This window comes from Emys orbicularis, chromosome 19 (assembly GCF_028017835.1).
Source record: "Emys orbicularis isolate rEmyOrb1 chromosome 19, rEmyOrb1.hap1, whole genome shotgun sequence".
Classification (NCBI taxonomy): domain Eukaryota; kingdom Metazoa; phylum Chordata; order Testudines; family Emydidae; genus Emys; species Emys orbicularis.
In genome coordinates this window covers 17,008,833-17,034,270 of record NC_088701.1, presented here as the reverse complement: position 1 = coordinate 17,034,270, position 25,438 = coordinate 17,008,833, and the positions used below count along the sequence as shown (strand labels likewise).

The 25,438-nt window shown below is 67.6% G+C and overlaps 1 protein-coding gene across 1 annotated transcript in view; it reads right to left on the bottom strand.

The window, feature by feature from the left end:
* Window positions 1-1,797: 1,797 nt before the first annotated feature.
* ZNF385A (zinc finger protein 385A) overlaps window positions 1,798-25,438 on the bottom strand; it is a 39,533-nt gene continuing 15,892 nt past the window's right edge. The window contains exons 2-7 of the mRNA XM_065419574.1: window positions 16,835-16,945; window positions 10,429-10,545; window positions 6,082-6,092; window positions 4,421-4,637; window positions 3,663-3,758; window positions 1,798-2,022 (exon numbers count right to left, since the gene is read on the bottom strand). Of these exons, the coding sequence (XP_065275646.1) occupies window positions 1,798-2,022; window positions 3,663-3,758; window positions 4,421-4,637; window positions 6,082-6,092; window positions 10,429-10,545; window positions 16,835-16,945 (777 nt within the window). The remainder of the gene's footprint in view (window positions 2,023-3,662; window positions 3,759-4,420; window positions 4,638-6,081; window positions 6,093-10,428; window positions 10,546-16,834; window positions 16,946-25,438) is intronic.

Below are 25,438 nucleotides of genomic sequence, written 5' to 3'. Positions count from 1 at the left end.
ATGACCTGGCCTCTGGCTAAGCTGAGGGGCCTGGGGCCAGGCTGCTGGCCCACTGAGCGGCTTCGGGTGGCCCCAGAGGGGATGGGGACGTGCTGGGGGGCGGCCGCCATGGCAACAGCATCACAACAGCCCTTCCCAAGTCTGCGTCTGGGGCAGCAGTTTTCCAGCAGCACTTGGAGCTTCCCTGGGCACCCCCCCCCCTGGGCACTCTAGCCCTTCCCCTCCCATCCCCTCCCCACCCCCCCATGGGCACCCCACACATCCCTTCCCCTGATGTGCCCCGACCCCTCGATGTGCCCCCATCTCCTCCTGTGGACCCCCTGCACCCCATCCCTTCCCCTGGCCCCCAAGGAGCACCCCCTATTTCCTGCAAACCCTAAGCCCCGCCCCTCCAACCCATGTATTTGAGCTAGGGTCTGGCCAGCTGACCTCCTACACATGGGGGGGGGGGCGTTTCCTGGCTGGAACTTGGGGCACCACCTGCTCCCTGGCACAGGGACCCCCACCCCCACTCCCTGTTGGGGTAGCAGGGGCCCCACGGCAGGGCAAAGGGTGATTCAGCTTGTGCCCAATGCCTGGGCTGAACCCCTCAGGCCGTGGGGGGAGGGGGGGCAGGGCCTAGTGTGGGCTGCAGCCCCAGGGAGGTGACAGCTGGGCACCCACGCGGCCCAGGCTGGGTTCCCCTGCCCCACTTGGATCAGACCCCCAGGGTCCGGCCAGGGCTCCGCCCCTGCAGCATCCGAGCAGGTGCCCCACAGTGTGTTGCTTGGGGGGCCCCCCATCCAGTCCTGCCCCACAGGGCGGCCATCCCCAGCCCCCCTCCCGCCAGCTGGGACACCCCCCTCATTCTCAGCACAGCTGATAAAATCACCCAAGCTTGGGGCTTCCCCTCAACCTCCTGGCCCCACGGCAGGGGGCTCAGGCCTGGCCCAGCCAGTGGCTCCCGAGGGACGGGGGGGGGGGGGGGGGAAGGGCGCTACCTCTAGACACAAAGCTCCTGCCCCGAAGGGTAGGGGGGGGCACGAGGGGCACAGTGTGGGCCGCAGGCTGCTGGCCGGGGGCTGTGGTGGCAGCTGGAGGAAGCACAGGGGTGGGTGGGGGGCGCTATGTACACGGGGCGGCCCAGGCCCCAACGTTATTGCAATGGTGTCCGTTCTCCTGGCGGGCCGGGCGGGCCGTGAGCCCGGGGGGGATGGGCATCCCTGGGCTCCCGGCTTCACGCCTCTCAGTGCAAGTGGACATGGCTTGTGTGGCTGGCGGGCTCCCTGGCCCCGCGTGGATCCTGCTGGGGGGCTGTAGGGAGCCCCCCAGCTCTGGGAGGGACGGGGGCGCCTCCCCGCGGAGAGAGAGATACAAAAGAGATTGCTTGCGATCAGTTCCCTGAGGTACCGGGGGACCCTCCCCCCGATCTGGGGTCGCCCCCCAACCTGACACTCCATGGAGTCCGATGGGGGGGCTTCTCCCTTCCCCCGTCCTTCTCCCAAGATTCAGATCCCCCCCACCCTTGGTACCAGGGAGAAAAGAGCAATGAAGGGGGTTGTGGGGGTCCCCTCGGCCGCTTCCCCGGGGGGCCCAGCACTTGTGCAGAGTTGGCTGGGCCTGGGGGGACAGAGCTGGGGAGCGGGCGGGGGATGGGCTTGTCCCTTTTCTTCTGGGGAAAAAGGATCCGAATTCCAGTTAAAAAGCCACAAACGAAAGGCCCCAAGCCCCACCCAGCCCCTGCCAAGCCCCCGGGAGCTCGGGTGGGCGCCGGGCGGGTCCAGCGGAGGTGGGCGTCGAGGGGCACAGCAGCGGGCGTCAGTACGGCGAGAAGAGGATGGGCCCGTGAGCAGTTCTGATGGGCCCCGGGGCTGGACGCAGCAGTGGGTGCGTTAGGGGGGGCCCCTGCAGGAGTGGGGGCGTTGGGCGCAGCGTCAGGGGGGCGGAGGCCGCGGCTGCCATCGCTGCTGCCATGGCCAAGGGGCTGGGCAGGAGTCCGGCCGCCAGCGACTTGGGCAGGTCCTTGGGGAAGGCCAGGGGGCCCTGCAAGAGAGAGAGAGGCGGGCTCAGGGGGTGCCCAGAAAGAGAGAGAGACGGGCGTGTGGGGGTGGGGTGCCCACAGAGAGTGCCAGGCGTGGGGGGAGGGGCACCCACAGACACAGCACCGGGCTGGGGGGCACCCACAGACACAGCACTGGGTGAGTGGGGTGCCCAACCATGGGGGCTGGCCAGGAAAGACCAAGGTGTGCAGAGGGCATTGGGGGGCATATTTGTCAGCAGGGCCGGCTTTAAGCCGATTCGGCCGATTCCCCGGAATGGGGCCCCGCGCCTAAGAGGGCCCCGCAATGTCCGGGGCTGCCGGTGGAGCGGGGAAAAAAAAAAAAAAAAAAAAAAGCCGCGTCCTGCTTCTCCCCCCTCCCTCCAGCGCTTGTGCCGCCATACAGCTGATCAGTGCAAGCCTGGGAGGTAGGGGCGAAGACGCAGGGCAGGGATTTGGGGAGGGATCCAATGCGGGCAGTGAGGGAGCTGGGCTGGGGGCGGGGATTTGGGGAGGGATCCAATGGGGCAGGGAGGGGGTGGAGTTGGGGCGGGGCCGGGGCGGAGTTGGGGCAGGAAGGGTGCGAGACAATTCGCGTCCGGGCGTGGGGCCCTGGACCTGCTAAAGCCGGCCCTGTTTGTCAGCCACCCTCCAGCTGCCTGCCCGCTGCATCCATCCATCTATGGCAGAGGTTCTCAAATTGGGGGTCGGGACCCCTCAAGGGGTCGCAAGGTTATTACATGGGGGGTCGCGAGCTGTCAGCCTCCACCCCAAACCCCGCTTGGCCTCCAGCATTTATAATGGTGTTAAATATATAAAAAAGTGTTTTTAATTTATAAGGGGGGGACTTGCTATGTGAAAGGGGTCATCAGTAAAAAAGTTTGAGAGCCACTGGTCTATGGCACCCATCCGTGTCCGTGACTTCCAGAATACCCGTCTGTCTGTCCGTCCGTCCATCTGTCCATGGAATCTCTCTCTCCAACTACTCCCGCCCTCGCCATAGTGCTCCTGCCCCCTCGGCCCCTGTACTCCTAGGAAGCTCCAGCCCCCCTCCAGTGACCAGTCCCAATTCTCTATGTGGCTGGGCCCAGCAAGGTGAAGGGAGCACCCCCACCCCCTGCCTCTCAGCTCTCCCCCACCCCCACCTCTCAGCTCACCCCCCCACCCCACTGCCTCTCAGCTCACCCCCCTACTTCCCCCCACCCCCTGCCTCTCAGCTCACCCCCCTACTTCCCCCCACACCCCCGCCACTCAGCTCACCCCCCCACGCCCCTCTGCCTCTCAGCTCACCCCACCCCACTGCCTCTCAACTCACCAGGGCTGGCTCCAGGCACCAGCTAAGGAAGCTGGTGCTTGGGGTGGCCAATTGAAAGGGGCGGCATGTCCGTCCAGTATCGGGGCGGCACGTCTGGGTCTTCGGCGGGAATTCGGCAGCAGGTCCCTCATTCCCGAAGGACCCGCCGCCGAAGTGCCGCTGAAGAAGCGGCGCGTTTGAGCTGCCGCCGAAGTGCCGCCGCTCGTCTTTTTTTTTTGCCGCTTGGGGCGGCAGAAAAGCTGGAGCCGGCCCTGCAGCTCACCCCCACCCGCCCACCCGCCTCTCAGCTCACCTCACCCACTCCCCCCCTCCCCCCGCCTCTCAGCTCACCCCCAGCTCGGCTGAGCTGCGCTGCTTCTTGTGCCGGCTCAGCAGGGGGTTGGGCTTCCCGGCTACCCCATCCCGGTGTCTCCGGCTGGAAATGTGCTGGGGGGGAGAGGAGAGAGTCAGAGCCCTGCCTTGAGCTGCTAGACCAGGGGTCGGCAACCTTTCAGAAGTGGTGTGCCGAGTCTTCATTTACTCACTCTGATTTAAGGTTTCGCGTGCCAGTCATACATTTGAACGTTTTTAGAAGGTCTCTTTCTATAAGTCTATAATATAGAACTAAACTATTGTTGTATGTAAAGTAAATAAGGTTTTTAAAATGTTTAAGAAGCTTCATTTAAAATTAAATTAAAATGCAGAGCCCCCCGGTCTGGTGGCCAGGACCCGGGCAGTGTGAGTGCCACTGAAAATCAGCTCGTGTGCCATAGGTTGCCTACCCCTGTGCTAAACCCTGCTCACCTCCCAAAGCTGGGCATGGAACCCAGGAGTCCTGGCCCCAGCCCTCTGCTCCAACCACTACACCCTGCTCCCCTCCCAGAGCTGGGCATGGAACCCAGGAATCCTGACTCCAGCCCGGGTTCAGAGCTGGGACTCAGTGTCTCCCAGCACCCCCAGCTGGGATCAGACCCAGGAGCTGGCTCCTTCCCGACGTGGGAGACTAGCCTATCCCCACCCCACATGCCCTGGGGGCAGGGGCTAAGGGGGAGGAGTGATGGCGGGGTGGGGAGGCTGGGAGGACATGGGGGTCCCCAGAAGTGCCCCACCTGTTTGAGCTGGATTTCCGAGTTGACCTTGACATTGCAGATCTCACAGTGGAAGGTGCGCTCCTGAGCGTTGGGGTCCTGGCTGCCTGGCTCCCCGCTGGCCGTGGGGCCCAGCCGTGGGTACGCCTTGATGGGCCCCAGCCCGCTGCGCGCCTCCAGGATGGTTTTGTGCTTGGTACCTGGGCGGGGAGGGGGGACAGTGAGGGGGAGCTCCCCTCTCCATAGCCAGCGCTCCCACCCCGCTCCCCACAGCGCCCCCTTGATTAGCCTTCACTTTGGATGGACTGAGTTTGCTGGCTCTTTGCTGGACCAATCAGAGGGCAGAAGCCCCCCCACCTGGCCCCGTGTTCAGCTCGGTCACAGCCAGTGGCCCAGGCCGGGGCAGATCCCTGGGGCTGGGGTTGCTTGGCACAGCACGGATGCTCCCCGCGGAAAGTCCCTCCCAGGGGCCTGGCTGCTGCCCCTCACACGCCCAGCACAGACAGGGCCACCCGCAGGGGGCAAGTGGGGAATTCCCTGGGCACTCACTGCAGGGCGGGAAGCTGGTCACAAACATCCCCTGCCCAGCTCACTTGCCCCAATCCGCAGCTCCCCCCACTCTGCTGTCCCAGCCCTGGCTCTCCACACACACAGTCGTGCCAATGCCCCTCCATCCCGACCCGCAGAGCCCCTTACCAGTGGGTGTGCCCGCAGGGCAGGTGGAGGCAGGGTACGGCTGTGGGGGGGTGGCTGGATGAGCTGATGTGGGGGGCTAGCTGCACAACTGGGAGGTGGCTGGAGGAGCCGGGGGGGGGGTTTTGGTGGATGAGCTGAGGGAGGGCTAGATGAGCAGAGGGATGCCTGGAGGAGGTGGGGGGGCTGGAGGAGCCGGAGGGATGGCTAGACAAGCGGAGGGTGTGTGGATGAGCTAGGGGGCTGAACGAGCCGGGGGTAGCTGGATGAGTGGAGTGTGGCTAGACGAGCTGGGGTGGGGGGCTGGCTGGATGAGCTGGGGGGGGGGTGGCTGGACGAGCTGGGCAGGGGCTAGATGAGCCGGGGGGTAGCTGGATGAGCAGGGTGTGGCTGGACGAATTGGGGGGGGGCTGGACGCACGGGGGTGTGGCTGGATGAGCTGTGGGGGCTAGACGACCTGGGGGGTGACTAGACAAGCGGGGGGTGACTAGAGGAGCGAGGCGGGGGTGCATGGGGGGGGTAGCTGGATGAATGGAGTGTGGCTGGATGAGCTGGGGGGGGCTAGACGATCTGGGGGGTGACTAGAAAAGTGGGGGGTGACTAGAGGAGCGAGGCGGGGGTGCATGGGGGGGTAGCTGGATGAGTGGAGTGTGGCTGGATGAGCTGGGGGGGGCTAGACGAGTGGGGGGTGACTAGAGGAGCAAGGGGGGGTGGATGAGGTGGGGGGTAGCTGGATGAGTGGAGTGTGGCTGGATGAGCTGGGGGGGCTAGACGAGCTGGGGGGTGACTAGACAAGCGGGGGGTGGCTAGAGGAGCGAGGGGGGGTGGATGAGGTGGGGGGTAGCTGGATGAGTGGAGTATGGCTGGATGAGCTTGGGGCGGGGCTAGACAAGCTGGGGGGGCTGGACGCACGGCGGGGGGGGCTGGACGAGCTGGGGGGGCTGGACGCACGGTGGGGGGGCTGGACGAGCTGGGGGGGCTGGACGCACGGCGGGGGGGGCTGGATGAGCTGGGGGGGGCTGGACGCACGGTGGGGGGGGGCTGGACGAGCTGCGGGGGGCTGGACGCACGGCAGGGGGGGGGGCTGGATGAGCTGGGGGGTGGCAGGAGGAGCCATGGGGGGTGGCTGGACGGCAGCAGGCCTGGGAAGCGCGTTGCAGCCGGGCAGGGTGGAGCCGCCTGTGGCCCTTGCTCTGTTTTTCCAGGACTGGGAGCTGCTGCGGGGCAGGAAATGCGGGTCCCCGGGGAGGGGCGCCGGGAGCTCAGGCCAGGGCCCGGGCCCTCTCTGGCAGGCTCCGGAGGCCCAGCCCCGGCTGCTTCTGGAAATTTAGAGGCTCCCTGGCCTGAGCCCCAGCAGCTGGGCATGCTGGGAAATTCCAAACTGCTAAAGAAGGGCTGGGGTTGCAGGACTCAGGGAGAATGCTGGGGGGTTGGGACTGAGGGGCACTGGCAGAGCTGGGGGGGGGGCAGAGCCCAGGGCTGGGCTAGCAGGGGGCTGCAGGTCAGGATTGAGGGGCACCCGCAGCACTTGGGGTTGGGGGGGAGCCCAGGGCTGGGCTAACAGAGGGCTGCGGGTCAGGACTGGAGGCACTGCCAGAGCTGTGTAGGGAGCCACATAATTTCATAGAGTTCTGCCCTAGGGCATGCGCCCCGGTGCTGCCCCTGCCTGGCCGCCTGCTGGCCCAGTGCTGCCCTGCCCACCCTGCTGACATCCCTGATTGTGGAACCTTGGAGCTGTTTCAAAAAGGACCTGAACTTTCCCACGCGGCACCGTGTGGGGGCCCAGCCCCGGGGCAAGGACACGATTATTTTAGTCTCTAGAAATAAGGCAGCATTGTTGGGCCTGGGAGGACCCAGCAGAGCAGCGCCCGCGGGCACCAGCCGGCCCAGGAGGAGGCGCCACATGGCCCTTGCTGGCACAGCCCATGGTGGAGCCCCTGTTCCACAGCAGGGCTGCCCGTCCCCCGGCCTGCCCGTCCCCCATCCCTGTACCTTTGTTGTGGGCCTCCAGCTGCGACAGGGAGTTCACGGCCACCTTGCAGAGGGCGCAGTACAGCAGCTTCTTGGCCTTCTCCTCGTCTGACTTGGAGGCCGCCCCTGGCCCCGCGCTGCCATTGCTGCTGGGCACAGAGGTGCCAGCGGGCGCTGACGCCACGTCCCCCATGGCCAGCGTGCCCCTGGGCTCCTGGCTCGCTTCGGCAAAGGAGGCCTGGTAGGGTGGCACGGCTGGGACCGGAGATGCCAGGTAGGGCGGCTTGAAGGGTGAGGCGGGCGCCGAGGGCACTGTCACCCCCAGCCCGTTCTGCTGCTCGGCTGCAGGAGAGGAGAGAAGGTTCAGAGCTGGGGTGGGGTGCCTGGACGAGGGGTGAGGACCCCGGGTTCCCCGGGCACAGGACAGGCTCAGTAGCCCTGGGGCAGGGAGAGGGCTGACTGCAACCTCTGCCCCCTGCGTCCCGCCAATCCCTGAAGACCCCACAGGCCCCCCCGCCCCCTGGGTGCTGCAGAGCCAGCTAGCAGGGGGAGGCTGCCCCCCACGGTGCCCATGGAGGGCGCAATCCCGGCCCAGTGCATGCCCTGCTGCTGCAGTGCGGGTGAGTCAGTGGCGCCATTAGCACTTGCTGCTCACCCCCCGGGGCAGCGTGGGGAGGAGCAGAGGCTGGCAGGAGACGGGCTGGTGGGGCTGGCAAAGGGGCGGCCTGTGGAGGGGCACCGGGGCTGGGATTCAGGGGCCTCAGCACAGCTTGTGTGGTGGAGCCCCAGGCTGGGGGCTGTGGGTTGGGCCTGAGGGACATCACCCCCTCTATCCAAACCAGCCCGGCTGGGCCACCAGGTCATGCCAGCTGAACCGGGGGCACAGGCCGAACTTGAGTGAGCCCCATGGAGGAGCAGCTCCCACGGGACCCGACAGGAGCCCAGGGCCCTTCCCCGCTGACTGCCCACGAGGGACCAGCTGGGGTTGGGTGCAGGACAGGTTCTGGGGCGCCAGGCTGCACAGCGCCCCCTAGTGCCACTCTGGGCTCAGCCCTGCCTGAGAGGAAAGCGCCCCCTACTGAGCCCCCCCTGCTCCCTGCAGCCCCTGTAGTGTTTTGGGGTGGGCTCCCGTGCCAGCCCTGCCCCTGCTGAGCCCGGCCGGCTGCCTGCCCCACACCGCAGGGGGAGGGATCTATCACTTAGCACGGTTGGGCAATGCCAAGGATCGGCTCCGAGAACGAACCTGCCCAGCCCGTGGCAGAGCCCACGGCTCCTCCAGATGGGCTCTCCTGGCTCAGGGGGCCCAGGCTGCCACATACACACAGCCCCTTCCTCCTCCTAGCCCTCCCCCCCCCCGCGTTGGCCCAGCCTCCTTCCCCCCCCCACCCGAGCACAAGGCCCAGAGTGCGAGGGCTGCTCTATAATTCATGGGGCCCCATTAAACATCCCCCCCGCCCCAGTTCCACTCGTGAGGAAAGTTTCCAGACCAGGGGCACGCAGGGCAGCGCGGCTCCGGTAACCGCGCTGATCGGGTTCCCAGCTCACACGGCGGTGGGGGGGGGGGGGGGGGGCGCTTGGAGCCAGCTGGAGGCACCCATGGGCCGGCTGGGGTCCCACAACTGGGCACTAGCAGCAGGGGGTGGCCCCCCTCCCCCCAGCCTCCCTGTGCATGGAGCTAGGGCAGGATGGAGCTGGGGCTGGGCCCCGTCTGGGCTCCCATGCCGGGTTGTTGGGGGGTGGGCAGAGGTTTGGGGGAGAACACTGGGGCGCTGCCGGGAGGGAGGAGAGTGACTCCGCAGAGGGCGCCCTCCCCTCCATCCAGGATGGCCCCAAACCAGGACAGGCATGAGAGCACCTGCCCCCCAGCCCCCTGCCCCCCAACCCTGCCTTTCCTGCCCCCAGCTCTGCCAGTGCCCCCCAGCCCCCTGCCATCCCAGCCCTGGCCTTCCTGCCCCTCAGCTCTGCCAGTGCCCCCCAACCCCCTGCCATCCCAGCCCTGGCCTTCCTGCCCTCAGCTCTGCCAGTGCCCCCCAGCCCCCTGCCATCCCAGCCCTGGCCTTCCTGCCCCTCAGCTCTGCCAGTGCCCCCCAGCCCCCTGCTATCCCAGCCCTGGCCTTCCTGCCCCCAGCTCTGCCAGTGCCCCCCAGCCCCCTGCCATCCCAGCCCTGGGCTTCCTGCCCCCTCAGCTCTGCCAGTGCCCCCCAGCCCCCTGCTATCCAAGCCCTGGGCTTCCTGCCCCCCCAGCTCTGCCAGTGCCCCACAGCCCCCTGCTATCCCAGCCCTGGGCTTCCTGCCCCCCCAGCTCTGCCAGTGCCCCCCAGCCCCCTGCCATCCCAGCCCTGGCCTTCCTGCCCCCAGCTCTGCCAGTGCCCCCCAGCCCGCTGCTATCCCAGCCCTGGGCTTCCTGCCCCCCCAGCTCTGCCAGTGCCCCCCAGCCCCCTGCTATCCCAGCCCTGGGCTTCCTGCCCCCCCAGCTCTGCCAGTGCCCCCCAAACCTGATGCCCACGCCCCTCTGTTGCAGCCTAGTTTGCTGTTGGCTCTAAGGATGGGATGCCGAGGGGAGAACAGGATCTCGATCCAGTCTGTCCCTTCCCCGCCGCCCCCACGTACACGGCGCCAGCTGCAGGTGCAAGCCGTGACCTCGGCCTTGGCAGTGGTGTGGGGATGGGCAGGGGTATGTGTGTGGAGGACACGAGTTCTTTATCCGGCAGCACCGCAGCGCCAGACTCTGCAGAGCAACCCGGCTTCCGGGCGCCACACGGCTCCATTACCCGCCTGTTGCAACTGCAATCAATTTTTAATTCTATGCTATTTAATTAGCCGCCCGGCTCGGCTGACGAGCCAGCTCGGGTTCCCGCTGCAGAGGGAGCTGCCCCAGAGCTGGAGTTGGAGTATGGGCCGGGGCTGCCCTGTGTGGGTTTGGGGATGGGATGGAATTGCCCCCCGGTCCCAGGGCAGCGTCCTGGGTGCCACTGAGCAGCTGACATCCCACCCCAGAAGCAGCCGCAATTCAGCCCGTCACTGCAGGCTGGCAGCTGCCACTCAGGGCACTCCTGGGACTGCCCCCTGCCCTGTGCCGAGAACGGGTCCTCCCTCCGGCACTACTGCTGCCTGGGGCAGGATCCCCCAGCCCCCAACCCCAGGGGTGCCCCAGTACTCCCTCAGGTGCCAGCACCAGACCAAGGGGGTGGGGAAGGTGCTAAGGGGGGGATAGCGCTGTGTATGATCAGAGCTCCCATCCCCCCACCGGCTGGGGGGGACATGGGTGCCGAGGGCCCGGGGGAAAGGGGGAAGGGCCCGTGGGGGCGGGGAGCACCTGGCTTGTCCGAGTCGCTCTCGCTGACGCTGGACATGGGGCTGCCCACGGGCCCCGGCTTGTCGCCCTCGCGGGGCCCCGACTCCTTCTGCCGCGTCTTGGCCGCCTCCATGCCCTTGACGCGCCGGGCGTGTCGGTTCCCCTTGTAGTGCGCCTCGGCCTGGCTCTGCGGGGAGAGGGGGGGGTCAGGGCACCCTGGAAAACCCCGACAGAACGGCCACCACCCTCCCCTGCCCTGTCCCCCAAGCCTCCCTGCCCTCCAACCTCCCCAAGCCCCCAGCGCAGCCCCCCATATCAACCCCCGACCCTCCCCCCACAGTGCGGCCCCCCCCACACTATGGCCCTGACCCTCCCCCCACAGTGCGCCCCCCTACATCAACCCCGACCTGACACTTCCCCCACAGTGTGGCCCCCCCACAGGGGGCTGGGGAGGCAGTAAGGGGGCCCCTGGGTCAGGGCTTGGCAATGGGGGCAGGAACACATGGCTCTGCCCCACCTAGGCCTGAGTGTGTGACCTAGACACGCCTGCCGGCTCCGCCAGCCTGGCAGTGTGGGGAGGGGGGGGCAGGGACCACTGTCAGAGCCCAGCCCCCCAGGGGGACACAGATGGGGCAGTGCTTCCAGAGTCACAGGCCAGAGGGGAGCATTGGGAGCAGCCCCCCCAAGCCCCCTGGAAAAGGGCCTCTAATTGGATTCTCTAATCCACACAACCCACAGCCCCCCACTACCCAGCCCTGGGCTCCCCACACCAGCTCTATGGTGCCCCTCAATCCTGACCTGCTGCCCCCCCCCCACTACCCCAGCTCAGGGCTCCTCCCACCAGCTCTATGGTGCCCCTCAATCCCGACCCGCAGCCCCCCCGCCACTACCCCAGCTCAGGGTCCCTCCCCAGTAACTGGAAGTGAAGCCGGCTGCGGGGGAGGGGTACACCAGTCCATCTCCCAGTAATTGCTGGCAAGACCCTGCCATGAAGGATCCGGGCTGGGAGCTCTGACAGCCTGGGGCGGGGGAGGGTCCAGCACACCTGGGGGCCTGGAGCACTCAGCAACTGGGCCAGAGGGGAGAGCCGCGGGATCTAGTATTTAGAAAGGGCTGGGAGCCAGGACTCCTGGGTTCCATGCCCTGCTCTGGGAAGGCGAGGGGCCCACTGGTTAGCGCAGGGGGGTGGGAGCCAGAAGAGGGAATGACTGGGGTGCTGCTAACTCCCTGGGGTGGATGTGCTGCCTCCACAGCACCCCCACATGGCAGCGGCTCTTGCTGCAGCTACGCCCAATCTGGATTCTCTTCTGCTCCTAACGAGTCTCGTTCTGGGGCCATTGCTCCCAGGGCACCCCGGGAGATCTCCTGAACCCCACCCTGCCTGGCTGGAGAGACACGGTCCTCCCCAGCCACACTGGCTACCAGAGCCGGCAGAGGCCACCTAGGGGCAGAGATGGGGCTGTGCTGGGCATGGGGCAGAGAGCTGGGGGGGTGCGACTCCTGGGAGGGCACCATGGGCGGGAGTGTTGGGCTGTACGTCACCCAGAGGGGGCACTGGGGGGGGTGTGCACTGGGATGTACATTGCCTGGAGGGGGCACTGGGGGGGAGCGCTGGGCTGTACGCCGCCCGGAGGGGGGTGCTGGGGGGGAGCGCCAGGCTGTAGCCACCCAGAGGGGGTGCTGGGGGAGAGCACCGGGGGAGGGGCTGAGGGGGAGCGCTGGGCTGTACGCCGCCCAGAGTGGGTGGGGGGGGGGGAGCACCAGGCTGTGCATTGCCCGGGGGGGGCACTGGGTGTGGGGAGCGTCAGGCTGTACGCCGCCCAGAGCGGGTGCTGGGGGGGAGCACTGGGCTGTGCATTGCCTGGAGTGGGTGCCTGGTGGGAAGCGCCGGGCTGTAGCCGCCCAGAGGGGGTGCTGGGGGGGAGCACTGGGCTGTGCATTGCCTGGAGTGGGTGCCTGGTGGGAAGCGCCGGGCTGTAGCCGCCCAGAGGGAGTGCTGGGGGGGGAGAGCTGGGCTGTACATTGCCCGAAGGGGGTGTTGGGGGAGAGCACCGCGCTGTACACTGCCCGTGGGGGGGGGGGGGGGCTCGTGGGAAGCGCCGGGCTGTAGCCACCTGGAGGGGGGTGCTGGGCTGTACACTGCCCGGAGGGGGGGCTGGGGGAGAGCACCGGGGGAGGGGCTGGGGGGAACACCCGGCTGTAGCCGCCCCGGGCGGGGCTGCTGCTGGCCGCACTCAGCCTTGTTTGTTTATCCCAGCTGGGGTCACAGCTTGAGACGTGGCTGCAGCCACAGCTGGGAGACAACAACAAACCACAGCCGAGCTAATCCCCAGCCACGAGCCAACAGCCCCCGGCCCCAGCCCGCCCCCCCCCCCCGCCCCCAGCGCTGCGGGTCCACAGCCCCGGCTGCTGCTGGGAGAGGGATGAGCCCTGGGGGTCCGCCAGTGCCCCTCAATCCCAACCCGCAGCCCCTGCTATCCCAGCCCTGCCCCCCAGTTCTGCCGGTGCCCCTCAATCCCGACCCGCAGCCCCTGCTAGCCCAGCCCTGCCCCCCCCAGCTCTGCCGGTGCCCCTCACTCCCGACCCGCAGCCCCTGCTATCCCAGCCCTGCCCCCCAGTTCTGCCGGTGCCCCTCAATCCCGACCCGCAGCCCCTGCTATCCCAGCCCTGGGCTCCCCCCAGCTCTGCCGGTGCCCCTCAATCCCGACCCGCAGCCCCCTGCTCGCCCAGCCCTGGGCTCCCCCCAGCTCTGCCGGTGCCCCTCAATCCCGACCCGCAGCCCCTGCTATCCCAGCCCTGCCCCCCCCAGCTCTGCCGGTGCCCCTCAATCCCGACCCGCAGCCCCCTGCTCGCCCAGCCCTGGGCTCCCCCCAGCTCTGCCGGTGCCCCTCAATCCCGACCCGCAGCCCCTGCTATCCCAGCCCTGCCCCCCTCAGCTCTGCCGGTGCCCCTCACTCCCGACCCGCAGCCCCTGCTATCCCAGCCCTGCCCCCCTCAGCTCTGCCGGTGCCCCTCAATCCCGACCCGCAGCCCCTGCTATCCCAGCCCTGCCCCCCACTTCTGCTGGTGCCCCTCAATCCCGATCTGCAGCCCCTGCTATCCCAGCCCTGCCCCCCAGTTCTGCCGGTGCCCCTCAATCCCGACCCGCAGCCCCTGCTATCCCAGCCCTGCCCCCCCCAGCTCTGCCGGTGCCCCTCAATCCCGACCCGCAGCCCCTGCTATCCCAGCCCTGAGCTCCCCCCAGCTCTGCCGGTGCCCTGGTGCTGCTGGCAGGCCGTGGGGCTGGCTGTGGGGTGTTGGTGCCCATGGGGAGATGCCACCCATTTTCGGGACGGGTTTCTGCCATTAGCGAGGGTTTAAACATCCAGTGACTTGTGCCAAAGGACAGCTGTAGCAGCACCCGCCCCCATACCCGGCACCCTTCGCTCTGGCAGATACCCGCTGGCCCCACGCTGCGCCCATGGGCTCCAAGTGCATCCTGGGGGGAGCAGATCCCCCTCCCACACTCCTCTGGAGCGGCCGGCCAGCCGGGGGTTGGGAGCAGATCCTGGCCTGGTTGCGGGAGCCGATAGGAATAACAGCTGCACTGACGCAGGACAATGCTGCGGGGGTGGGGAGAGGGGGAATCTCTCCTACCGGCTGGCCGGGGCAATGCAGGTAAGCGGTGCCCAGCCTGCAGGGGGCACTGCTAGCCCCTGGTACCCAATCCCTGGGCTCTGCCCGAGGAGCCCAGCCTCGGACCGGTTTCACCCTAGCTGGGCCCCACCACCAACCCGCTCCAGCCCAGCTCGAACCAGAGAGCAGCAAATAACCCCACCCCCGAGACCCAGGCCCCAGGGCCTGACGCAGCGGGGAGCGGAGCCGGGGCAGGGGTAGGCAACAGAACAGAGCCCAGGGGTGCTCGGAGGGGTGGGGAGCTCAGCAAGGCGCGCTCTCCCCTCCTGGTCAGTGCTGACCCTGGTACTGGGGGCGCTGTGCCGGAGGGTGGGGGGCTCAGTCAGGGGCGTTCCCCTCCCTGTCAGTGCTGACCCCGGCGCTAGGGGGCACTGTGCTGGGGGGAGTGGGGCGGGGCTCGGTCAGGGGCTCTCCCCTCCCGGTCAGTGCTGACCCCTGGGCCGCGCCCTGACTGCTCCCTGCATGCACACCCCCCACACACTGCCTGCCGGACAGAACTTTCCGCACGTTCCCACAATGCTCCTGGGCAGGGCAGGGGGCTCAGGGCAGGGGGTTGGGGTGCAGGAGGGGTGCAGGGTGCGGCAGGGGGTTGGGGTGCAGGAGGGGTGCAGGGTGCGGCAGGAGGCTCAGGGCAGGGGGTTGGAGTGCAGGAGGGGTGCAGAGTGTGGCAGGGGGTTGGGGTGCAGGAGGGGGTGTGGGGTGCGGCAGGGGGCTCAGGGCAGGGGGTTGGGGTGTAGGAGGGGTGTGGAGTGCGGCAGGGGGCTCAGGGCAGGGGGTTGGGGTGCAGGAGGGGGTGCGGGTTGCGGCAGGGGGCTCGGGGCAGGGGGTTGGGGTGCAGGAGGGGTGTGGGGTGCAGCAGGGGGCTCAGGGCAGGGGGTTGGGGTGTGGCAGGGGGTTGGGGTGTAGGAGGGGTGTGGGGTGTAGGAGGGGTGTGGGGTGCGGGCTCCAGCCCAGCGCCGCTTAACTGGAGTGGCTCTGGGGTGGCAGCAGGGCTAAGGCAGGCTCCCTGCCTGCCCTGGCCCCGTGCCGCTCCTGGAAGCAGCTGGCCCCACGTCCCTGCGGCCCCTGGGGGAGGGGGAGGGAAGAGGGCTCCGCACGCTGCCCTCGCCTGTGGGTACCTCCCCCGAAGCTCCCATTGGCCGCAGTTCCCCGTTCCCGGGCAATGGGAGCTTCGGGGGAGGTACCCACAGGCGAGGGCAGCGCGCGGAGCCCTCTGCTCCCCCCCATCCCCCAGGGGCCGCAGGGACGTGGTGTCGGCCACTTCCAGGAGCGGCGCAGGGCCCGCGGCGGCACGGGGGTGGCAATCCCGCGGGCCGGATCCAAAGCCCTGACGGCCTGGATCTGGCCCTCAGGCTGTAGTTTGCCCACCCATGATTTAAAGTGAGACCCAGGGGGAGGGTCAGTGTCAGACAGGGGCCAGGCTGTGGGGGGAGAGGAAAAGGTGTGACCCCAACCCACCCACCAGGGAACACACAGGACAGACAGACGAGCTCTCAGCAGCTCCCATGTCCACTGGTGATCGAGGAGCCAGCCGGGTCGGTACAGCCAGCGCTGCCTGGGGAAGTCGTCCCCTCCCTGGCCTGCTGCATCTTGGCCTGGCCCGCCCCTCCTGTGGGGCCCAGACCAGCTCTGCCATCCCCCACCTCAGGTCATGTCCCTGGGGTCCAAGCAGAGCTAAGCCCCCATCGGCCCTGTGACCAAGTGGGAAGTTTGGGTAATATTTTTAAGAAGCCGAGCTGTGCCTCAGTTTCCCCTGTGTGCAGCACTGCTCCCTAGTGGGGGGAGGCCTGTGTGCTCTTGGGGCAGGCTAAGACGCAGGTGGGTATCGCCGAGCTGTCTGGGCCTTGATCCCCACCTCAGGGCAAACCCAGTCGCCACAACATGGCCACCTAGCAACCAAGGCCCCAGAGAGATACGGACCCCGCCTCTGTGCAGGGGACTGAGCCCCTCCCACTTGGGAGCCCAGGCTAGGGCTAAGCACTGGCTGCTGGAGGAGCGGGGGGTTTCAGGGGAAGCCCACTGAGGCATAGGCACCAACTTCTGGCGTTAGTGGGTGCTTGTGCCCCCCTGCCCCTGGCCCTGACTCCACCCCTGCCCCATCCCCATTCCAACTCCTTCCCCAAAGTCCCTGCCCCAACTCCACCCCCTCCCTGCCCCTATTGGACTCCTTCCCCAAATCCCAACCCTGGCCCCGCCTCTTCCCCGCCTCCTCCCCTGAGCGTGCCACATTCCTGCTCCTCCCCCCTCCCTCCCACAACTTGATACGCTGCGAAACAGCTGTTTCGCGGCATGGCAAGCCTGGGAGGAGAAGCGGGGACACGGCACACTCAGGGTAGGAGGAGGAGGTGAGCTGAGGGGCGGGGCCGGGAGCTTGGCTGCCGGTGGGTGCAGAGCACCCACCAATTTTTCTCCGTGAGTGCTCCAGCCCCAGAGCACCCACGGAGTCGGCGCCTATGCATTGAGGCCAGGCTGAGCGACAGAGGGGCTCGGGCTGCCCAGGATGGACTCTACTAGCCAAGGACTCCGGTCCAGCGAGCCAAGAACTCTGCCTGTGTGGCTGCACCAGCTGAGCATCCCTGTGGTGCTGGCCCACAGGTGAAGGCCCTGAGGACCGCAGCGAGCTGCGTGGCTTGCCCTGGGGGAAGAGTGACACCCTAGGGGTCTGGGTCATGGAGGGGGCCTCCCAGAGACTGGTCCAAAGCTGGGGCCCTTCTGGGTCCTGCCGCCTGGCGGGGTGGCCGGCAATACCGGCTCACAATGCGGGGGGCCTTTGCCAGGAACCAGTGCAGCGGGGGACTCACCTCCGAGTTGAAGCGGATCTGGCAGACGTTGCAGGAGATGACGGGGCGCCGGGCCTTGCTGAGGGGCGCCCCGAAGGTGTGGTTAATCACCGCCTTCTGCACCGGATCCATCTGTGGGGAGAGTGATGCCGTGAGGAGCCATGGGGAGCTGGGCACCCACAGAGCCCCAGGCACAATCTTGGGGGGCTCTGCCTGCCCCACCCTGGGGGTGTCTTCTCCTGCAGGGACTGGGAGAACTGCTCCCGGGAAGGCTGGACTAAACCCCATGGGTGAGTCTCTCTCTCTCCAACGAGCAACATCCCCAACTGGGGCCCAGGTTGGCATTTCCGATGCCATGTTGTGGCCCGGGCTGGACAGCCTCCAGTTCCTGCTGACCATTCATAGGGGAGCTCCACCCCCAGCTCCCCCTGGCCCCACCCCCCAGCTCTGCCAGTGTCCATGGGGCAGGATGATAGTGGAGCAGGGGGTGCAGCCAGCAGGCCAATGCACCGAGGGAATGGGCCAAGGGGCAGTCCCCCGGTCCCTCCCACCACAGGAGCTCCAGGGGTCGCCCTGTTAGCTGGCAGCAGCAGTAGGCTGTTACCCGCCTAAACATTAGCAGACATGGTACTCAGGCAGCCAGGTCCATTCATCATCTGCAGACAGACGGCTCCCTCCCCCGCCCCTGCTGGGCTCTGTCCTCCCCCCAGAGCCCAGGACACCCCCTGGAAAGCAAAAGGGAGGAGTCAAGCTCTGATGGGGAGTGTGACCCCAGGGAGGGGAGGGGAGGGCTTGGCCCTGGCTTTGCCATGCTATCCCCGACTCCGCCCACTACACCCCACAGCCCCCAAAGCCAGGCTGACAACCCAGCCCCCCAAGCCCTGACTCCGCCCACTACACCCCCCAGCTCCACCCATTACACCTCACAGCCCCCAAAGCTGGGCTGAGAACCCAGCCCCCCAAGCCCCGACTCTGCCCACTACACCCCCCGACTCCACCCACTACTCCTCACAGCCCCCAAAGCGAGGCTGAAAACCCAGCCCCACAGTTCCTGCTCTGCTGACTACACCCCACAGCCCCCCAAAACCAGCGTTCCTGTCTCTCCAGCCCGTCTCCCCAGGGCTCAGTGATGGCCATGCTGACTGCTGCCCCATTCCTTCCTGGCAATGCTGGCACACCAGCCAGCGAATCCGCCATGGCCAGCGCATGGCACAACGCCAGGGTGTTGGCTGCCATGTGGACGCTCTCCCCAAATAAACGAATGACGGGGAGGCGGATTAGCTGGCGCGATGGGTCCCAAGCGTGAATCGAGCTGGGATCTGGGGCCACAGGGACACGCAGAGTCTCTGTAATGGGCCAGCCCAGCCCCCTGGATCCAAACAGCCCCTCCGTGATCCAGCTCCAACCAGCACCTTGGGCTCCTCCCTTGCTCCTGGGGGAGCTGGCAGCTCCCCCTCCCCCCAACCACAGCCCCCCCAGCTGCTCCCCCGATACACATGATAGCAGCTTCCCCTCCCCCCAGCCACTGCCCCCCTGCCCCCGATACACACTGGCAGCTGCCCCTCCCCCAGCCATGGTCCCCCTGCCCTCCCCCAATACACACACTGATAGCTTCCCCTCCCCCCCGTCATGGCTCTCCTGCCTCCGATACAAACACTGGGGGCTCCCCCTTCCCCCCAGATACACACACTGGCACCTTGCCCTCCCCAGCATGGCACCCTGCCCTCCCCAGTGGCCCAGCTCTGCCCCTGCTGATCCCCGGTGCCACCAGCCCTGCCACCTGCGCTTCCCCCAGCCCCACCATTTTCCATTTGCTGCAGTAACTGGCTCAGATTAAAATTCCAGCTGCAAACACATCCTATGCTCGCAGGGAGCGGGGGCGGGCGGCAGCCACGGTGCTGGAAACGGGGAGGTGCCAGAACCGGGGCGGGGCGGGGGGGTCAGCTGCGGAGATCCAGGCCCCGGCAGGGACCGCGCTATCTCACCCCCGCCCCAGGGGCAGCCTGCGGGTCCTGATGCTGAAGGGAAGGGAGCTCGGCTCAGTCCCCTCTGGGAAGCAGGGTCGCCGGGCAGGGAACATGCAGCCGCCCCGGCCCTGGAGGAGCTGGCGGGGGCTGGATCCAGATCCAGGCTGTGTTTGATGCGCGGACGGACTCGCAGGGTGTCCCCACAGCTCCTGCGGGCCACTTCCCTTGTTCCAGCATCCCAGGCAGGCACTGCCTGGTGTACCCTTCCCCCCCGGCTCCGGGGCCCATCACTGCCCTAGTCCCCCATCACTTCCTTAATCCCGCATCACCCGCTTTAATGCCCCCAGACCCACCCCGGGGCCCCTCACTCACCCTCATCCTCCCACACCCGACTCGGGGCCCAATCACCTGCCCCCATCCCCATCCCCCGCCCTGGGGCCCATCACCTGCCCCCATCCCTCATCCCCCGCCCCGGGGCCCCTCACCTGCCCCCATCCCCCGCCCTGGGGCTCCTCACCTGCCCTAGTCCCCCATCACTCGCCCTGGGGCCCATCACCTGCCCCCATCCCCCATCACCCGCCCCGGGACCCCTCACCTGCCCCCATCCCCCGCCCTGGGGCTCCTCACCTGCCCTAGTCCCCCATCACCCGCCCCTGGGCCCCATCACCTGCCCCCATCCCCCATCCCCCATCCCGGGGCCCATCACCCACCCTAGTCCCCCACCACCTGCCCAGGGGTCCATCACCCACCCTAGTCCCCCATCACCTGCCCTCATTCCCCATCACCTACCCTAGTCCCTCATCACCCCCCCCCCCGAGGCCCCTCACCCGCCCTAGTCCCCCATCACCCACCCAGGGCCCCCACACCTGCCCCAGGGCCCATCACTGCCCTAGTTCTCCACTGCCACCCCAGGATGTGCTGCCACCCAGGGCTCTGGGCGCTGCTTGCAGGTCACACTCCTGCCACCACACTCTGTTGGGTGCCACGCTATCGGCTGCCCCAGATTGGGGATGGGTCGCACAGTCGGTCAGAGATACAACCTGGAATAGAACCCAGGCGTCCTGACCCCCCTCATCCTCTGCTCTGACCACTAGACGCCACTCCCCTCCCAGAGCTGGGATAGAGCCCAGCAATCCTGACTCCCAGCCCCCTGCTCTAACTACTAGGCATCACTCCCTCCTAGGACAATGCCCCGGTCTTGGGAGCACCCCGAGACCCATTGCTTCAGCCCCACACATCGTCGCGCTCCGAACACGCCACTTTCCCATTGGCTGTGTTTTGTTTATTCCAGCTTTTACCCCGAATGATTAGCGAACGCAGCGCTCTGATTGGGTGGTGACAAAGCCGTGCAGTGGTGACTGGCTGGCCAAGCGCTGTGATTGGCCAGCACAGAGCTCGACCCATCGGGGGCCAGACAGAATGACCCTTGGGGCGCTGGCACGGGGCCCAGCCTGGCCAGGCGTTTGGCCCCGATTTTACGACAATAACTGTCAACCGCCTGGAACTGTGACGGCACCAGGGCCACAGAGCCCGGCACTACGACCCACCCAGAGCCCAATGCTACCACCCCTCCAGAGCCCGGCACTACCACACCCCCCCCAGAGCCCGGCACTATGACCCTACCAGAGCCCGGCCCTCCCACCCCCCCAGAGCTGGGTGCTAACACCCCTACAGAGCCTGGCCCTACCACCCCCACAAAGACTGGCGCTGCCACCACCCCCAGAGCCCAGCGCTGCCACCACCCCCAGAGCCCGGCCCTACCATCCCACAGAGCCCGGGGTGGGGGGCAGCTTGTGCTACACCTCCAGCCATCTCCTCATTCTGTGCCAGGGACCCCCAGCCCACACCACGGGGTCTGGCCTGGGGGCCAGAGGTTACACCCCCTCCCAGCATGCCTGGGCCACCCCCTCAACCCTCCTCCCTGCACACATACCCCTGACCCCCCACTTCTGAGCACACACAGGCCTGTCTCCCCCTGCCCCCCTTTGCAGGCATGGACCTGTCCTCCCCACACAAACCTCCTCTGCCCAGCACACCCCAGCCTGCCTCTCCCCTGCCCTACACCACAGCTTTCTCCCCTCTCCTCCAGCACTTCTAAACCCCCCCCAATCTTCTCCTTGCTCCCCCTCTGCCCCCCACCTTCTCAACTGCCTGTTTACCCCCCTCCTGTGCCTAATTCTCCCTGATCCACTCCCTGGGGAAGAAGGGGTCCTACATCCCCCCCCCCATTGATTTTAATGGGCCTTCCACAGCACTAGCTATCTCAACACCCCTTGACCCCATGCTGAAATGCATCTGTGGGGGGGGGGGGGGGAGGGAGGGAGGGAGGGAGCCAGTGTGAACAGCAACGCTGCACAACAGATTAGGGCAGGACATGAAGGGTAATGAGGAGGTGGGATGTACCCACCCAGCTCGTTTGGGAACACACAGGAGATATGCAATGGCCAGAGGCAGCTGGTGCCCGACTTCGACAACTCATTTGACAAATAGCAGCCCCACGCCCCATACTGGGACACTGGTTCAGTCCAGACTGTGCGGGGAGAGCGCCCCCACTGAGCCCCCGCCCTGCAGCACAGCGCCCCCTGCTGAGCCCCCGCCCTGCTCTCTGCAGCACAGTGCCCCCTGCTGAGCCCCCTCCCTGCTCCCTGCAGCACAGCGCCCCCTGCTGACCCCCCTCCCTGCTCCCTGCAGCACAGCGCCCCCTGCTGACCCCCCTCCCTGCTCCCTGCAGCACAGCGCCCCCTGCTGAGCCCCTCCCTGCAGCATAGCGCCCCCTGCTGACCTCCCTCCCTGCTCCCTGCAGCACAGCGCCCCCTGCTGAGCCCCCTCCCTGTTCCCTGCAGCACAGCGCCCCCTGCTGAGCCCCCTCCCTGCTCCCTGCAGCACAGCGCCCCCTACTGACCCCCTCCCTGCTCCCCACAGCACAGCGCCCCCTGCTAAGCCCCCGCCCTGCTCCCTGCAGCACAGCGACCCCTACTGACCCCCTCCCTGCTCCCCGCAGCACAGCGCCCCCTGCTGAGCCCCTGCCCTGCTCCCTGCAGCACAGCGCCCCCTACTGACCCCCTCCCTGCTCCCCGCAGCACAGCGCCCCCTGCTGAGCCCCTGCCCTGCTCCCTGCAGCACAGCGCCCCCTACTGACCCCCTCCCTGCTCCCCGCAGCACAGCGCCCCCTGCTGAGCCCCTCCCTGCTCCCTGCAGCACAGCGCCCCCTGCTGACCCCCCTCCCTGCTCCCTGCAGCACAGCGCCCCCTGCTGAGACCCTCCCTGCAGCATAGCGCCCCCTGCTGACCTCCCTCCCTGCTCTCTGCAGCACAGCGCCCCCTGCTGACCCCCTCCCTGCTCCCTGCAGCATAGCGCCCCCTGCTGACCTCCCTCCCTGCTCCCTGCAGCACAGCGCCCCCTGCTGACCCCCTCCCTGCTCCCCGCAGCACAGCACCCCCTGCTGACCCCCCCTCCCTGCTCCCTGCAGCACAGCGCCCCCTGCTGAGCCCCTGCCCTGCTCCCTGCAGCACAGCGCCCCCTGCTGAGCCCCCGCCCTGCTCCCTGCAGCACAGCGCCCCCTGCTGACCCCCTCCCTGCTCTCTGCAGCACAGCGCCCCCTGCTGATCCCCCACCCTGCTCCCTGCAGCACAGCGCCCCCTGCTGAGCCCCCTCCCTGCTCCCTGCAGCACAGCGCCCCCTGCTGACCCCCTCCCTGCTCCCTGCATCACAGCGCCCCCTGCTGACCCCCCTCCCTGCTCCCCGCAGCACAGCGCCCCCTGCTAACCCCCTCCCTGCTCCCCACAGCACAGCACCCCCTGCTGACCCCCCCTCCCTGCTCCCTGCAGCACAGCGCCCCCTGCTGAGCCCCCCTCCCTGCTCCCTGCAGCACAGCGCCCCCTGCTGACCTCCCTGCTCCCTGCAGCACAGCGCCCCCTGCTGAGCCCCCGCCCTGCTCCCTGCAGCACAGCGCCCCCTGCTGAGCCCCCACCCTGCTCCCTGCAGCACAGCGCCCCCTGCTGAGCCCCCTCCCTGCTCTCTGCAGCACAGCGCCCCCTGCTGACCCCCTCCCTGCTCCCTGCAGCACAGCGCCCCCTGCTGAGCCCCTCCCTGCAGCACAGCGCCCCCTGCTGACCTCCCTCCCTGCTCCCTGCAGCACAGCGCCCCCTGCTGAGCCCCTCCCTGCAGCACAGCGCCCCCTGCTGATCCCCTGCCCTGCTCCCTGCAGCACAGCGCCCCCTGCTGAGCCCCCTCCCTGCTCCCTGCAGCACAGCGCCCCCTGCTGAGCCCCCTCCCTGCTCCCTGCAGCACAGCACCCCCTGATAAGTCCCTGCTCTCTGCAGCACAGTGCCCCCTGCTAAGCCCCCGCCCCGCTCCCTGCAGCATAGCGCCCCCTGCTGACCTCCCTCCCTGCAGCACAGCACCCCCTGCTGAGCCCCCTATCCATTGCCTGCAGCACAGCGCCCCCTAGAGCTGTGCCGAGTTCAGCCCTGATTGCGAGGTGAGAACATCCCCTGCTGAGCCCCCATCTGGACCCCTGCAGCACAGCGCCCCCTGCTGAGCCCCCATCCGGACCCCTTCAGCACAGCGCCCCCCGCTGAGCCCCTGTCCGGACCCCTTCAGCACAGCGCCCCCTAGCACCTCGTCAGGTTCAGCTCTGAGGGGAGAGCGCCCCCTGCTGAGCCCCCCCAGCAGCTGGGTTTTCCTAGGTCTCCCATGCAGGCAAGGATGCCAGGTGCCCTGCTTAGTTCACAAGCTGCCCGTGGAGGCTGAGTGGCCCCAGGACCTGGAGGGGCCGGGGCAGGCGATGGATTCGGCTCCCTGCAGTTGCGATCTCCCCTGTGCTGAGCGCTGGAAGGTCACCAGGGCAGTTGAGCCATCGCGCTCCCAGCCAAGCCCGGCAGCTGTTCCAGCATTCGCTAGCGGGACAGGAATTTCCCTTCTCGGCCCTGTCCTGGAGGAGAGGGGCTGCTCTGCTGCTCACGTGCGGCGAGGGCTGGAACTCAGGGCCAGCCCCGGCTTTCGGGGCAGAGCGTCCTAGCTCCTCTCCTCCCCAGCCCCTGGGAGCTGGATTCGCTTCACAGGGCAGCTGTTCAAAAGCTTCCAGCAGCGCCCCCACCCACTTTAGGACAGGAAGTGAAGAGGCTCTGGAGCCAGCAGAGAGGATGGGGGCTGGGCGCAGCTCTCGGAGCTGGAGTCGAGCCTCACCCCGGGGTTCGCACCCCGGCTTTAGGGAGGGGCGGCAGCAGCACCCATGTCTCTGCACGACCAGAGCCGGGGATTTAAGCCTCAGCTGCAGCCCCAAGTGGTGGGCTGGGGCTGGCCTGGCTGGGGGGAGAGGAGAACTACCCGGCTGGGACACCAGCACCCCTCTGAGCTCCCGCTCAGCCCCCAGATCTGGTCATGAACCCGGGGGGGGGGATCCAGCCTCAGGGCAAGGTGCAGACAAAAGGGGGTTGGGGGGAGGCTGGCCCAGTGGTTAGAGGACTCACCTGGGCCGTGGGACAGCAGGTTCGACTTCCTGATCTGCCACCCACTGCCCCTGTGGCCCTGGAGACAGGCAGCCCCTCTGGGCCCTGGCTCCCCTCTGGGACATGGGGATGACAGCCCTGGCCAGCCTGGCCCAGCCCCTGCCTTGCCTAGCCTTCTCCTGCCCTGCCCAGCCCTCTCCTGCCCTGCCCAGCCCAGCCTCACAGGAGCATTTGGGGATAAAGACTGTGAGGCATCCAGATACCATGGTGACAGGGGCCATAAGTAAGACAGAACCGAAGAGAGCACAATTCTGTACTGTATGGAGGACAATGTGTCCCCCCCCCCACGCTGGACACCCCCTCATGCTCACACCCCACCCCACGCTGGGACCCTCGCTTTCAGTCACACAGCCCAGATCCACCCCGACACATCCCCCCAGCCACACCCATGTTCCTTGTAACCAGATAAGCAGCTGCGACCCAGAGACCTATTAACTAGGGCAGGGAGGCAGGCAAGGAGCCAGGACCCCGGGTTCTATTCCATGCCCAGCAGGGGAGGGAGTGTGGCTTTGTTGTTAGAGCAGGGATGAGTCAGGACTCCTGGGTTCCCTTCTTGCCACTGCCCCACTGTGTGACCCTGCTGCAGGGCCCCATGGGGCGGATGACTCTGGAAAGGAGCAACGGGTCGGATTTGGCCAAGCTCAAACAGAACGTCTGCGGCAAACCAGGGAACTACCCAGGTCTCCTAAACGGACAGAGGAGCGCGCTAGGCACAAGGCCACCCTTCCTCTCCGTGGGGAGCACAAGGGGAGCTGCAGGGCAGCCGCCACAAGCCCCCCCAACAGAGCTTGGGTACAGGCCTGGCGATCTCTGGCCAGGACCCAGGGGCCGTCTTGCTGCGGGCTCCTACTGTCCTGAGCTCAGGGTGCTGCCTACAGGCACAGCTCCCTCCCAGCCCCATGCAGCCCTGGGCGGTAATTTGCATATGCCCCCTTGGCTCCCTGGCCACCTGTTTCCTAGCCTTTCATTCCCCCTGGCCCCCCCGTCAGGTCCTGCTGACGGGCAGAGCCGGGAGCACTGAGGGTTAACCACGGCAGGCGGATTTCCGCCCAGCTAATCCGGCACGGGGCTCCCACAGCAGATTAGGGGCGCTGAGCCACGGGGCACAGGGCCAGAGCAAACATCTGCACACTCCCTCCCAGGGGATT